General features: G+C 43.5%; 1 protein-coding gene across 1 annotated transcript in view; it reads right to left on the bottom strand.

Moving 5' to 3' along the window:
* DCLK3 (doublecortin like kinase 3) overlaps window positions 1-14,534 on the bottom strand; it is a 30,242-nt gene extending 15,708 nt beyond the window's left edge. Inside the window, exon 1 of the mRNA XM_077130399.1 lies at window positions 12,651-14,534. Within this exon, the coding sequence (XP_076986514.1) occupies window positions 12,651-14,102 (1,452 nt within the window). The 5' untranslated portion in view covers window positions 14,103-14,534. The remainder of the gene's footprint in view (window positions 1-12,650) is intronic.
* Between the last annotated feature and the right edge of the window lie 770 nt (window positions 14,535-15,304).

Raw genomic sequence — 15,304 nt, 5'->3', positions numbered from 1 at the left:
AACACTTAACACTACCATATACATTTTCTAAGAACAACGATATTATGTATCCTCCTTGAATGAAGTTATCAGGTTCAAGAAATTTAACATCGATATAAACCTTACAGTCCATATTTCAATTTTTTCATATGTCCCAATAATGTCCTCATGAGCCGTCTCTCCTCCCAACTCTTTAATTCTCATTGCATCATTAGTCACTCTTTTTCCTGTTTTACTGTGGGAGCATATATACAACATAAACTTTCCCATCTCAATCATTCTCAAGCACACCATTCAGTGGGATTAATCACATTCACTTGTTGTGCTACCCTCACCACCTTCCATTACTAAAACTTTCCCACCTCCCCAAACAGAAACCCCTACACCAATTTTGCATTAACTCCCTATTCCATACCCCTGCCCCTAGCAACCTGTACTCTTAATTTCTGTCTCTGTGAGGCTCCATATTCTCCAATATTTTCTTGCTAGTTACCATGGGGCTTAAATTTCACATTCTAAAATCTATAACAACCTCATTTGCTTGGATACAAACTTAACTTCAATAGCATGCACAAACTATGTTCTTATACCCCTCGATCCCCCACCTTTATTTCTTGTTCCAAATTACATGTTTACACATTGAGTCCAAACCACTGAATTATCATTACATTTTATGCATTTGCCTTTTAGACCCTGCAGGAATGAAACAGTGGATTTACAAACCAAAAACACAATAATACTGACATTTATATTTACCCCCACCATAATCCTTACCAGAGATGTTTATTTCTTTACATGGCTTTGATCTATTGCCTAATGTAGCATCCTTCCAACTTGCAAGGGGCTCTTTAGCATCTCTCACAGGGCTGCTCTCAGCTTTTGTTTATCTGGGAATGTCTTCATTTCTCCCTCATTTTTTAAAGACAGTTTTACTTGATATGGAATTCTCGGCTGGCGGTTTTTTGCTTTCTGCACTTTAAATATGTCATCACACTCTTCCTACCTCCATGGTTTCTGATGAGAAATTAGCACTTTATCTTAATGAAGATTCCTTGTACATGAGATGTTGCTTTTCCCTGGCAGATTTCAGAATTCTCTATTTATGGCAGGTGACAGTTTGATTAAAACATGCTGCAGTGTGTTTGGCCACTAACTGACAGGCAGGGCCAGGCGTACACGCTTCCAATACATGCACAAGAGTTACTCTGCTCCCTCCAGAACTAGGACCAGGGAGCTACACTAGGGAAGGGGTCAGCACCACATTGACTCAGTGCAGGACAAGGAAAGAGCCGGCCAGGCACGAGATCTACAGCTTTTAAATAGCCATTTTCTTGATTTGGTGCTCACACTATTATTGAAGCCCTTTAACTGTTTTCTGGAGCTTTGAAAAGCTGTGCCAGTTCTTGCTGGTTGTTCAAAGCTTCTACGGAGAGACACAGCACTGAACCATCTCACTCCACCATCTTGACTGGAGCAGGGCTTGCCTATTTATTTTAAATAAAATTTAAAATTCAGTTCCTCAACCATACAAGACGCATTTCAAGTGTTACATACCTGGTGGTTACTGTAATGGATAGCGTCACAGGACATTTCCATCACTGCACAACGTTCTATTAGAAAGACTAGGGAAAGGTGGTGGCGGGGTTGATATTTTAAATAGAGTGGTCAAGAAAGTACTCACTGAGAAGTAATAGCTGAAAAAAGTCAAGGGTAAGTCATTTTAAACTCTGAGGAGCAAGCTTTTTAGGCAGAGGAAACAGCAAGTGCAAAATAGGACATTTCCATCACTGTATAATGTTCTATTAGAAAGACTAGGGAAAGGTGGTGGCAGGGGTTGGTATTTTAAATAGAGTGGTCAAGAAAGTACTCACTGAGAAGTAATAGCTGAAAAAAGTCAAGGGTAAGTCATTTTAAACTCTGAGGAGTAAGCTTTTTAGGCAGAGGAAACAGCAAGTGCAAAGGCCCAGGGGCATGCTAGGCACAATGTAGGAAAAGTAAGTAGGGGCAAGAGCCAAGTGAGTGAGGGGGTGAGTGTTTGGAGCGGGGCTTTGAGAGGAAGTCAGAGGCCACATCAAGCAAGACCTTCTAGACTATGGAAATAAACTTGACTTTTACTGTAAGACTGACTGGAAGCAAATGACCTCTCTGAGCAGAGGAGAAACAGGATCTTATTTACACTTGGCACCATGCTAGGTACTGGGATAAAGGGGCTCCTGTGGGGACCATGGTTAGTAGGGGAAGCAGAAGACCAGTGAGGAAACTACTGCAACAGTCTCAGCGAGATACAACAGTGGCTTGGTCTCAGGTGGTAGCAGTGGAGATGGGGAGACATGGTCATCTTAAAGATGAAGGCAAGACTTGCAAATAGCTTGAATGTGGTAGATGAGGCAGAGGACTCAAGGGTGACTCAGGTTTCTGAGCTGAGCAGCTGGGTCAGTGTGGCACAATGTTGTCTGATGGAGAAGGGCAGTTTCAGGGCACTGATAGGAATGACAGCCTAATTGGAGTTCGGGATAGATTGGAAGGTGGAAAACTGCAGAGAGCAAGTGTAGACACCTCTTTAAAGGGTGTGTGTGAGTGCTTGTGTTGCATGTGTGTAAAGGAGATGGTGTGCATAAATGGGGCAGCAGCTAAAGGAGGATGTAGAGACAATGAAGGCTTTGTTAAGCTGGAAGATATTACAGTATGTTCGTGTGACAATCGAGGTTAGGGAGCTCTGGGAAACAAACAGGTTTCAGGTAAAATCAGTTTTTAGGCCTTGTAAATTAAAGATGCTCACTAGACAAGGTGGTGGTGGTAAAATGGGCTGTTAAAAACGAGTCCATTAAACTTAACCCCGGAAACATCTGTAGTTCAGCATCTGTTCATTCGTCAGCTAGGCTGGCACCCTCTGAGCTGGGAAGAGTGACTGCAACACTGGCTCTGAGGTCAGGCACATCCAGAGAGCAGAGCAAGGGAACAACTAAGTCCCTTAATTGGTCTAGCCTCTGTCTTCCCATGTGCAAATGGAAATAATAATGAAAGCTTCCTTATAGGTTGATGTGAGAATTTGATGAAAATGTCAAGTACATAAGACTGGCAATCATCATATCAAAATTAAACAACAATAAAGTTAAAGGCTGCACTAACCAGGCGTGGGCAATGGGCTGTGGGCACACCAAGGAAAGTCAATGTCACAGTGCATCCGTGCTTCAAAGTCTAGGGGATAAACCCAGGGACAATTTTGGCCCCTTAAAGCACATCTGACAATGTCTAGAGACATTTTTGTGGCAACAACTGGAAGGGGGAAATGCTACTGGCTTCTAGAGGGGTAAGATGCCAGGCATATAATATCTCCTAAACATCGTACAATGCACAGGACAGCCCCCCACAACAAAGAGTCATCCCACCCAAAATGTCAGTGGAGCCAAGGTTGAGAACCCTGGTTTAGATAGACTAGTGAAGATAAGGTCACAATCATCAAGCTCAGATGGAAATAATTACCAACCAGTCAAAGAGAGACTTGAAGTAACTCCAGAAGATATGTAAAAGCAAATGTATTTGCTCGGTCTCAAGAGTAAATGATTTCCATATTTTTCTACTTCTTTGTGTGGATACACAAAGTGAGGGACCCCGGGATCAGCTTCTCAGGCTCCCTGAGGCTGGGGATCCCACCCCACGGCCACATCCACGTCTCTCAAGAATCCGTGTTGGACATTCTCAAGAAATACACGGTCTAATCTAAAATCAAGTAACAGAGCTGTACACATGCATTTAGTAAAAGAATTCAGGACCAGGATTGAAATGACACAGGTTTTTGTTTTATCTCTGCTTGTACCAAACAGCCTCAAACCTGACTTTCCTGAACCTATTTCATCACCTACATCATGAAGAGGAGGATCTCTGATTTTCTGTTATGCTACAATCTACCAAGAATTGAAACAACAGGACAATAAAGGATCCAATTTTTCCTCAGTGTCTGTGTTCAGGGACAGTAAATACAAGGCAAAGTTCAGCCAAGCTCCAACCTAGCAGAGTGGCCGAGAGCATAGACATGGCCTGGGTTCAAATCCCACTTCTTATTTGCTGTGTGACTCTGGGCAAGTTACTCAACCTCCCTGTTCCTTGGCTCCTTCCCTTATAGAGAGGTAAGAGTAGCTACAGCATAGAGGGCATACAGTAGGCAGCACATGTAAAAAGGCCTAGAACAGTGACTGGCTTGCAATGTCATGCTTGCTACGAATGCAAGCATAATTCATTTCCCTTAAGTTACTTAACTAAAAAGAAACGAAGACATTGCAGTCTTTTTAATTAGATCCTTTATCACCTTAAGTCACCTACATTTGTTAAAATTAAATTTTTAACTAAGGAAAATACAAGAAACTTCACCATTGTGTCACCGCGTCTAAGAACCCTGGGAGCTAAATAGCTTTTACCTGCCACCCTGATCACAGAACGTGGGTGGGACTTGATTCCCATGTAAAAGACAAGAAAATGTGAATTTGAAAAACATACAAAGGAGGGCAGGAAAGTGACTTGCATCACAAAGTAATTCTTTGCTGAGCTCTTTAAATAAGCTCCCCTGTGACAGGACTTTGTAAGGCAGATAGAATCCTGTATGAAGGGAACAGCGTCTTAGAGCAACTAGAAGCAAACACCTAAAATTGTGGAACTGGAACCCATACCAAACTCTGAAATCTGTTGTACAACCAATTGTTGCAATGTGCTTTGAATTTATTGCTTTTTTATATATAAGTTATTTTCCACAAAAAAGAAAAAATTTATTTCTTCTAGCCAGTGTTTTGGAGCAGCTAGAAGGAAAAATCTGAAACAGTAGCATGGTAACCCATAAGAAACTCTGAAATCTGTTCTGTAACTACTTGTTGAAGTGTACTTTGAAAATCATTATTTTTTCTTTCTTTTGTTTGCATATATGTTATATTTAACAATAAAAAATATTTTAAAAACCTTCCCTAACTGGCTGCACACAAAAACGAAAAAGGTAGCAGGGCCCAACCAAATCAGTCATCATCTCCCCATCAGCCTTACCCTGCTCCATGGGACACAGAAGTCTGGATCATCTCAGAGCTGAGATGCACACAGAGTGGCACACAGTGCTGGGAAATGGGGGTACCCAACTCTGTGTGCATCTCAGCTCTGAGGCTACCATCTCCCAGCACAAGTGGGGCTCAGATCACTTTGAGCTGGAAGTCTCTGCAGGTTGCCTTTCTATGAGTCCCTTCCTTGATGACAGAACCCACATTCAGCCCAGCCATCAGGCAGCCAGGTACTCTGGAGAGGTAGACCCAGTCAACACAGACAATTATGTTCGGACTAAGTCGATCACGGCCACTCATTCACCTTTTCTGTGGGTTCAGGGAGGTCACGTGACCCATTCAGGCTAAAGAGATAGAACAGAAGTATGCTGAGGAACTTCTGGGGCAAGGTTTTCCTCCATTTTACAAAAGGAGGACAAACAAAAAGTCTGCCCCTTATTTCCCTGTCTTTTATACGGATGTGAGGATGTGCTGTTTGGAGTGTGGTAGCCATTTGGGGCATGCAGAAAACAGCAAAAGCTTCCTGACATCCAGGCCTGCTGTATGAACCAGCCCTGTCGCCAGACTTCTTATGTGAGATTGCTAGATGATTCTGTCGTTTGAGCCCTTGCTCCTCAAAGCGTGCTCTGCAGACCACCGGCATTGCCTGGGAGCTTCCTAGAAATGCAGCATCTCAGGCCCTGCCCCAGACCTACTAAATCAGCATCCACATTTTAACAAGATCCCGGACGATTCACGCACACGTGAAAGTCTGAGAAGTGCTGATGTATGCCGCCGTGAGTCAGGGAGTCCTATTGCAGCCGGAAGGCCACTCGGCTGTAACAGGGAGAGCCAGGGAGGGTGCTCATTTCCTTTCCTTACCTTCTCCCCAACCCTTATAATTTATTCTGCTTTCTTGGATGCAAACAGAGGACTTCATCTTCACAGGATACACATCTTTATGTTCCTGCTTTCAACCCCCTCCTGGGAAAGATAATGAACCTACATAGAGCACAAAACCCGTAATTATATGCCCATCCACACAATTAGTCAAAATTCCTAAGGTCAAGGTCCTACCCAGTAATAGCCAAGTTATTACAAATAGAATTATTAATTATTCATAGAGCCCCAGTGGTGCTCTGATATGTAAAAAGATTAAAATATGAGAAGTAATTCTTAGAGATGGAATTTACCATCTCAAGTAGGCTTCTTGGGCCAAATGCCCAGGGGTGCAGCCTAGTCGAGATTCTTAGAAAATAACCTTTTAACACTGATTCTATATATTTTATTCAGCTGACTAAAAAGGATTTTAAGAGTTTTGTCTAAATATTGAAAAGCGGAGTACCCTTTCCATAAATGGTACATTAGCAACTAAAGAAAGGAGAGGATTAACAGTCTATCCAGGCCCTCATGGAATGTCCTTCATCAGAAGGCTCAGTCGGAACATTATAATCTACTTGACACGGTTTAATGCACAAGGAGGCGAAAGAAGTAAGGATCATGGTTGAATTTTCTTTTCTCTCTCCCTCCCAGTCTGCCTGCCTTCCTGCCCTCCTGCCTGCCTTCCTCTCTGTGCCCTTAACTAACCCCTAACAAATGGGACATCTGGAAGAAGCTGAAACAGAACCTGAGGGTTTCATGTTATTGCAACTACCCTAGAAACTTGTTGGAGAGATTTCCTGAGTTGCTGCCTCGAATTAAGGGCACTCTGAAGATAAAGAGTTTTAAGAAACTTAATCTCAGGCCCTCAAGTGGCTCACAAGAATACACACTCTTGTAGAGTGGTGCTGACACACGTGAACCCGGGTAGCAAGAGGACAATAGGAGATGATTGTTATTTGCCTTAACTAAATGCCCTGAACTTCAAGACTCTCTGGGGAAATGAAGTCACGATTTTGGAAGGTATTCACTTTAGTTTGATAAGCATGAACACTGTTTTAAGGCTGTCTTTATCGACAATTTACCCTCTGCAGTAAATTCTCAAATATCTACCCTATTGGATGGCTATTTCAAAAGGTGTTAACAGAAAGAGGAAAAATACACAATTACCAAAATGACCCAGTATCTAGAATGTTAAAGACAAAAATTTCTTGAAACCTCTGGCTATATGGCCAAACTCTGGACAATATCTGGCTAAACTGACTATGTGGATACTTTTTCATTTCCTGAAACTGCTGAAATGGGTACTGAGAACCACCCTCATTGGTATATTCGTATAAACCTCAAGTCATAACAGAAATGTTTCCTGGAAGAATGCTCTTGAGATGAGTTCTCTCTCTTATATACCAGTGTTCTTAACTGACTTAAATGAAAATTGGCTAATTTCCTAAAGAAGGCTCATATCACTGTACTTTTTATTTAGTGCATTCATGTAATACTGATATCCATCCATCTTCATTGCAGACAAAATATGCTGCATAATTTTTATCAATTTTTAAGTAGTGCAACTGATACACAAATCATCCATGTGTACTTGCACCATTACCCTCTAAGAGCTTTGCTAAGGGGAAACGAGATTGAAACTGGAGCTAGGACAGGAGAAGTGCTGCTGAACAGGGAGAATTTTGCATTACAGAATCACTGACAATTCTTATATATCAAAGTAAAGGTAGAAAAATAACTTAGGGAATGGAGATGAAAAAATTATCGGACAGGTTTATTTTAGAGGCAGAATGGGGCGGGAGTGTATGTTTGGCCATTTTTTTATTAGTCTAGATTTTCCTCGCCCCACTTTGGGAGCATTATTCACTGCTCTGTCCTAGTCACATTCAGCTGTTAATTATCTAGACAAGTCTGATCCCCTCCTAGAACCACGAGAGGCCCAAAAGAGGGGACACTCCATGTCCTGGATGAAGTTCTAACTAGTCGCACCACTATTTCTCCTGCATTCCCAGGGTTCCCAAGTGCCCTGGAGCTGTGGCACCTGTGTTGGGAGAGTAGGGAGATTGGGGGAAATGCCTGCCCTAATTGTCAACCAAGTCGGCCTACCCAACTCCTTCCTTTCAGCCCTGTTTCCAGCCTGGGGATCCAGCCCTCCTCTTCCACTTATTCTGAGAGAGGTTTTCTCAAATGACCCTACTTGCACTGACACATCTTCCCTCTCTCCTCCCACCCACTCGCCCAGCTCTCTTTGCTGGATGCAATATCCCTCGCTGGCCTTAAATAACCTGGCCTGTCCACTTCCCATCCTGTTTGAGCTGTTCTCTGATTAGCCTGACTTTACCAGCTCCTGTTTGCTTCCTCTCCTCTTTTCCCCAGGGCCTTGCAAACAGCCTGCAGCATGTTCCAACCCCACCAAGGGAGGAAATTCTGGCAGAAAAGCAATTAACCCCGATATTTCTGCAAGATGGAAATTCTCATAATTAAAACTTCTTTTCTAAGATCTCAGGGGTCTAAATCCTAGGGGAAGAGGGGAACAAGCATCTTATCAGTAAATGTGGTCAGCAGAGACAGATCAACTCAATAATATAGGCCTAAAATTTTATTCTCAGGCCCAGTTATCAGATATAAACATTTCTGTTGATTAAAACAACTTGATAAGCTTCCTATATTCATTAACAGTTCTTAGCATATTTGGAAAGTCTCTAAACGCAGCAACAGTTAAAAATCAGCCATGTAATCAAGAGTTAGTGCTAACATAATCACTTTCCCAAGCTCAGCCAAGATCGATCTCAGCACAGCTAGCAGCTATCCATTAAAGGAAGAAACAATTAGTTTGACAACACAAAGCTCAACACAAGTGCAAAACACTAAATTAGAGGCACCTGATGAGCATTAATTGATGGACCATAGTCACCATGGTGATATTTACTAACGTTTAAATCTTAGGAGCCAACCAAGTTTGCAATATAATTATCACTATCAACAAGTTTAGAGATAACCTATTTCTAAACCAAGACAATGAGGTAACTGTCAAATCCAATACTTTCCTGATCTCTGTCTGAAAATCCAAAGTGCAATGGCGTTAGACAGCAGTTAGACTTCTGATATAACAATATGTTGAAATTTAATCACCCAGTAAAAGGATAAATATGTTTTATAAATGTGACAGACCTGTTCATTTACATAAATATGAGCTGACAAATTATCCATATGAGAGAAAACATTTTAATCTATTCCACAAAAAGATGATCAAATACGTAGCATTGTGTGGTTTCTGAAGGAGCCCTATAGCCATACAAAAAAAAGGTTTTTATTGAACAAAAGAAAGGGCTGTCCTCAAAATCAGGAAACAGAAAAAGATCTAAATATCAATTACAGATAATGCAATTACCCACAATTCCTGTATTTAGACTCAGAAACTATAGCCACTCTGCAGTTTTGCCTTTGACACATACACACGTGCACACACACACGTGCATACACACACACACACACTTCATTGCCCCTAAGCACTGAAAGCACATATGTACTGACAATTGAATCCATGAAGACTCGGCAAATGAATTCTCAGAGGCAGTTAGCTTGTCCACACTAAACATTTTCCTTGCAGTTTTTCCACTTCCTCAAGCAAACTTCTTCACGCAATCCAAACTAGTCCCAACTTTCTCCATTTAAAAATTTGCTGAAAAGTAAGTCCCTTAACACAAGTGAGAGCCTTTGCTGCCCAAGAGATAGGCTGACTTGACAGGACCTTACTGAGAAAAAGCAACCTCAGCTAACTATCCCCAGAAGAAAATGACTTCACAGGGCAAATGATCTTGTTCCACATACTTGGGAACTTGTGTGATCATTTTAAGGCTTTAGTAGACACATGCATGAAATGTTCAGCTCATGGGCGCACCCAAGCCCCGAATCAGAATCTCTCCTGCTTAGACAATTCAGGGAAAACATCAAGGAGGCATGAAAGAACACAGCTCTGTTGCAATTCCAAAATGTCCATAATAAATAGCATTCAGCATATCAAATGGAAAACATTTGGGCTCAGAGCCAAAAGCCAGGGTGGGAATGGGAGCACAATACAGTGACGTAGTTAACAGCACTGAATTACATATGTGAATAGGATTAAAAGGGGAAACTTTAGGCCACACATGTTACTAGAACAAAAATTTTTAAAAGGGAAAAACATAGGACTGCAAAACATAGTGAACCCTATGGTAAATGATGGACTATAGTTAACACTACAATTATAATATTCTTTCACCAATTATAACAAAGGTACCTCACTAATGCAAAGTAATCTAATAAATACAGAGTTCCCATAAACCCCCCATAGGGAATTCTGTATTTTCTGCATGGTTTTCCTGTGAACCTATAATTTTTCTAATAAAAAAATTATTTTAAAATAAAATTTTTAAAAGTGAGTGAACAAAGGACAAGAGCACCCAGCTTACGCAGAAATGAAATTTTTCAAAGAGAGAATTACTTTATTATAATTCTGACCACTCAGGCAACCTGCCAAATTACTTCAGCAAAAACAAGGTTGCTTGACTTAGTGGTCAACATAGAAGTCATTTCACCAGATAATTAGCTTGACTCACCCAGTGTTTACTCTGCTTGTGGGAGCAGTTTACAGACAGATGAATGCCAAATTGGGATGTCTCCAGGATGGGTGCACAGCCATGGAAATGAAAAGAAACAGGCTAAATCCCTGACCCCTCCCCCTAAAAAAAAAAAAAAGGTACAGCTCATCTAGATCACTGTCTCTATTCACTGTTGCTTTACCTGCAGCATACCAGCTTTGAAGATAATTCTTGCTCACTCATGATATCTACTGGGCTAATTTGAAACTATTATGTACCCCAAAAAAGCCATGTTCTTATCCTGAGCCAATCTTGTGGGGCCAGACCTATTGTTTAGAGTGGAAAGCTTTGACTAGATTGTTTCCATGGAGACTGACCTATTCAAGTATGGGTGTTGCCTTTGATTAGATCACGTCCATGGAGATGTGATGCACCCAATTGTGACTGTGGTCTTTGGATTAGACAGAGATATGACTCTGCCCATTCAAGGTGGGTCTTGATGCGTTTACTGGAGTCCTTTAAAAGGGGAAACATTTTAGACTTGCTTCAGAGCTGACACAGATGCAGACAATTGGAGCTGCTTGGAGTGCTGACAGAGAAAGCAGATGCCTAGACATGGATGTTTGGAGATGCAGAGCCCAAAAGACGTCGCCATGTGCCCTCCCATGAGATGCTAAGCAAGCCAGAACCTGGAGAGCTAAGAGACGGCCCACAGATGCTTAGAAAAGAAAACACTGGATTCAGAAGCTGGAAGCAACAGAACCAGGAACAAGGACCAGCGTCAGACACCAACCATGTGCCTTCCCACATGACAGAAATCTGCCTTTCCTGAGATAGGCAGTGTGCTATGGCCTTTTCATTCATTCATAAAACTACTATTTATCGAAGGTCCACCATGCAACAGACTGCTCTAGGTTTCAGGGTGCAGTCTGAACAGAACAGCCCCTGCTACACAAAACTTTTTTCTCAATGAGAGAAGAAAGAGAACAGATTAATAAATATCGAAGGTGTCAGGTGGGGACTGGGGCTATGAAGAACAAAAATGGGATTAAGGTGTCAGAGGGTGACAGTATGAGGCATGCTTTCCAGCCAACAATCACCAGAAACATGCTTGGAATCTAAGAAGTTGGATTTATTGACTCATTGCGATAAAGGAGAACACACACCATTGGTCTGTGGGGCATCTAAGCAAGAGGGAGTTTAAAGGACTTATTATGGGATTTGAGCTGTGTTAGGGACTTTATGGGAGGGTTCAAGAAAGCAGTGTTTGCCTCTGGACTGGATGCTCTCAGGAAGTTGAGGTAATTCCATGACTGGGTATCTTAGTAATTCATATCTTGAAAGTAGGTGGAATGAAGTGTGACCATCACTTACAGTAGCCAGAAGGGGGACATGTGAACATATTTGTGGTCTGAACAATATTCTTGTTTTTGTCTGCATTCAGACATTATTATGGAGGGGACAGAGAGGTATTGCTTTTGTCTCGATCCATCACAGGCACAGAACAACTTTGCTTGACGTTGATAATCCATGAAATTATTTATGGTCAACATGGGGACACCAGAGCCAAGGATGTGAGTGCCAGGCCAGCTCTAGCTCTCAGGGGCTACTTTCCTCTTTTCACACTCAATCCTCACTCAACCTTATGAAAAAGACACTATTATAAATGAAGAAAATAAGGCCCAGAAAGGCAAAGGATTATCCTAGAGCTACCAAAGAGGAGACCAGGATTCAAACCTGACTCAAGAGCCAGTGTCTTACCCCCCCGAAGGGTTATCTTCGAAAGTTCCAGAGGGATCTTTCAGTGGGGACTGGAGGAGAGAGAATAAAACCTGCAGGGGAAGCTGCCAACAGTAAGTCTCATCAGCACCTAGGCCAGAGGACACGTGAACACCTAAGAAATTAAGTGCACAGGTTTACTGCCCAGACAAAAGTACTCTTCTCCCAGAATGGAGGAAACATTTTCCATTTTATTTCCAGTAGAAGGTTTATTGTTCAATAATTTTAATTCAAATCCAATTTATCTCAGCACGTTTGAGCTACAACCAAACTATTAAATACTGCGATGAATAGGTAAAAATAATATAAAGGGAATATTCTAGTGGGTAAGATCAGCAGAATACGAGACAACGTGTATTTATTCTATCCCACATTTTAAACCCGCCCTCTCTGGCTCAGCAACATCAAGGCTTACCAGAAGGTTTTCCGGCTTGAGGTCGCGGTGGACGATGCTCTTGTCGTGCAGGTGGACGAGCGCCTTACACAAGTCCATGATCATGCGGGCGGCATCACGCTCCGGGAACTTCACACTTTCGATGATTGCATCAAAAAGATCGCCTCCCTGCACGTACTCCAGGATCAAGTAGATTTCCGTTTCTGTTTCGTACACTTCATGCAATTTCACTATGTTGGGATGAGAGAGGCCCTGGATGATCAGAATCTCACTGTCAACCATGTCCTCCTTACCCTTGAGTTTGGCCTTGTCGATAATCTTCATCGCGTAGGCCTGCCTCGTCTCCCGGTGCCTGCACTCCTTCACCACGGCAAAATTCCCATCGCCGATGACCCTGCCCGCCTCGTAATGCTTCTTGACGTCAGCTGCAATGATGCCCACAGGTCGTGGCTTCCGGCCCCGGGGCCGATCTGCCTTGTTTTCTTCTGGCCTCTTCTTGGGCTCCTTTTCCACCACAGTAGGTTCGTCATCTCTGAGCACCGTCTTTCTCCCTCCTGGCACACAGGACTTCTTCTCCTTCTCTGCCTCCTTCTCATTACCCCGTGTCCTGGGGAGCTTCTCGGAGTCGGCCTGGTGCTCTCTCAGAAGCCAGCCCCCATGCTTGTTCCTGCCAGGGTTCCGGCTGTCCTTCTTCACCACCCTCAGCCCCTCCTCCAAGACTGGTTGAACTTCCGTGAGTTCCTTCTGAGCCTTGGCTGCTCCCTGTGGATGACTTTCCTGACCTTCGGGGTCTCTGTCCTCTTTCTTCTCCGTGTTCCTGCTGGGTCTCCTCAGCTCTTGGGTGGGATTCCTGAGACTGGCCCTGTGGCTGTCACCCTTCCACACTTCCTCCTCTCCTGTGGCATTCAACTCAGGAGACCGCCTGCAGCTTCTCGTCCTCACCAGCTTCTCCACATCATACCTGTGACACTTCCCCATATCCAGCTCACTGGTCCCCATGGAGAGCCTCTCCCTCTGAAGGCTCTGCTGGAGCTCTCTCTCTCTCTTGCACTTCTCACATCTGATAATCTCACCCGAGGTTTTTTCAATCTCCACCCCAAGGTGCTTCTCTCCGCTTACTTGCCTCTCTTCCAGAGCGGCTTCCCTGGGCGGCTTGCCCCCAGGTTCAGGCTCCCATTTACCCCTCAACCACTTCTTCTGGGTCTTGGCCCTGTCCTCCAGCGTCGGCTCCAGGGGGGTCTTCCCCTGATGCCTGGTGGCAGCTGTGGATCCTGCAACCCCAGTGCAGCTTTTGGCCATCTCAGCCTCCCCACAGGGGTGACCCCCTTTCAGAACCTTGCTATAAAGCCTGCTCTTAAGCCTTGGGGAAGGTAGCCAGCTGTGCTGGGCCAATGTCAGGCCCCGGGCTTTGGTGGGGTACAGTTCTTCTATAGCCGCCTGAATATTCTTCAATGTCAGTGGTTCTTTTCCCATGGCTATGAAAGCATCCCCTTCCCTGAAGAAATCAGAGATGCTCTTGATTTCCCTGCCCTTGAGGTTAAATAGTTTTCTGACATGATCATTCTTCCATCGGGGAAAACCCAAGGCTTCTGAGATGTCAGCTATGAGCTGCTCAAACGTCTGCACTGACCGCCTGTTGAGGAGCAGAGTGATCTTCCGGAGTGGGTGGCCACCCAGCTTCACCACGGTCACCACTCTGGGCCTCAGCGGGCTGCTCTCACCCTGGACAGAGGGAAGGCCATTCTGAGGGTTGAACACGGGCACGATGGAGCTGTGCGACCCCAGGTAGGGATTCTCCAGATTCCTTGGGCCAATAGGCAGCCATGTGCCCTGAAGCTTCCGCTTGGTGATTCTTGAGCTTAGAGATTTTAGAGAATGGTTGCACAAGCCTCGAGGTCCTGCAACAGGAGAGGGACAACAGAGTGTTAGTCAAGGTGGGTTCAAAGCTTCACCCTTCACCTAAGCTTTTATAAAAATTGCTGATTCTACTGTCACAGTTTGTAAAGCAAGATCTTCTGAGTGTCTTCTTGAAACAATGGTGCCATTACACTTAAGATCAAATCCCCAGACTCCTCTGTGAGAGACCAGGAGTGCCAAATGGAGTCAATGTTGGTGACTCCTCAAGGCCTTCCAGAGACTACCGAGTGGGGCTGTGCCTCGGGGCCCTTTAGACCAGGCTGGACCCTGTGCACACAATCCACCTGCCCTGGAGTACAGAGACCTTCAAGGATCTATGACTAAAATAAGTGGCCCAAGGTTTGCTGCCCAGGAAAAACCAACAAGAGGTCAAGCCATTCTGGAACTTGAAGGAACCCAAATCGTACCCAACTCTTTGCCAAGAAGAGTTCTCGGCTTGACTTCCAACTCACTCAAGATGAGGTTATGATCCCAGGGTTTGAGACAGATCTGGATTTGAATCCTGGCATACCCACTTCTTATTTATATGATCCTGGGAAAATTACATTTCAGTTTTTTCATCTATAAAAAAGGGGTGATAACTACCCAGAGTTTGGGAGGAGTAAATGATTATAACTCACTAAACAGAATGCTCAATACATACTAAGAGCACAATAACTGCCACTTACTAATGTTATCCTTATTAACTTAATACATATTTTATATTATAATTTTATTTGAACAGCAATGTAATCTATCAACAAAATAGAATTCTACTG

Source organism: Tamandua tetradactyla, chromosome 15 (assembly GCF_023851605.1).
Source record: "Tamandua tetradactyla isolate mTamTet1 chromosome 15, mTamTet1.pri, whole genome shotgun sequence".
Taxonomy (NCBI): domain Eukaryota; kingdom Metazoa; phylum Chordata; class Mammalia; order Pilosa; family Myrmecophagidae; genus Tamandua; species Tamandua tetradactyla.
Note: the sequence above shows the minus strand (reverse complement) of the source record. Positions and strands in the feature narration are given on the sequence as shown.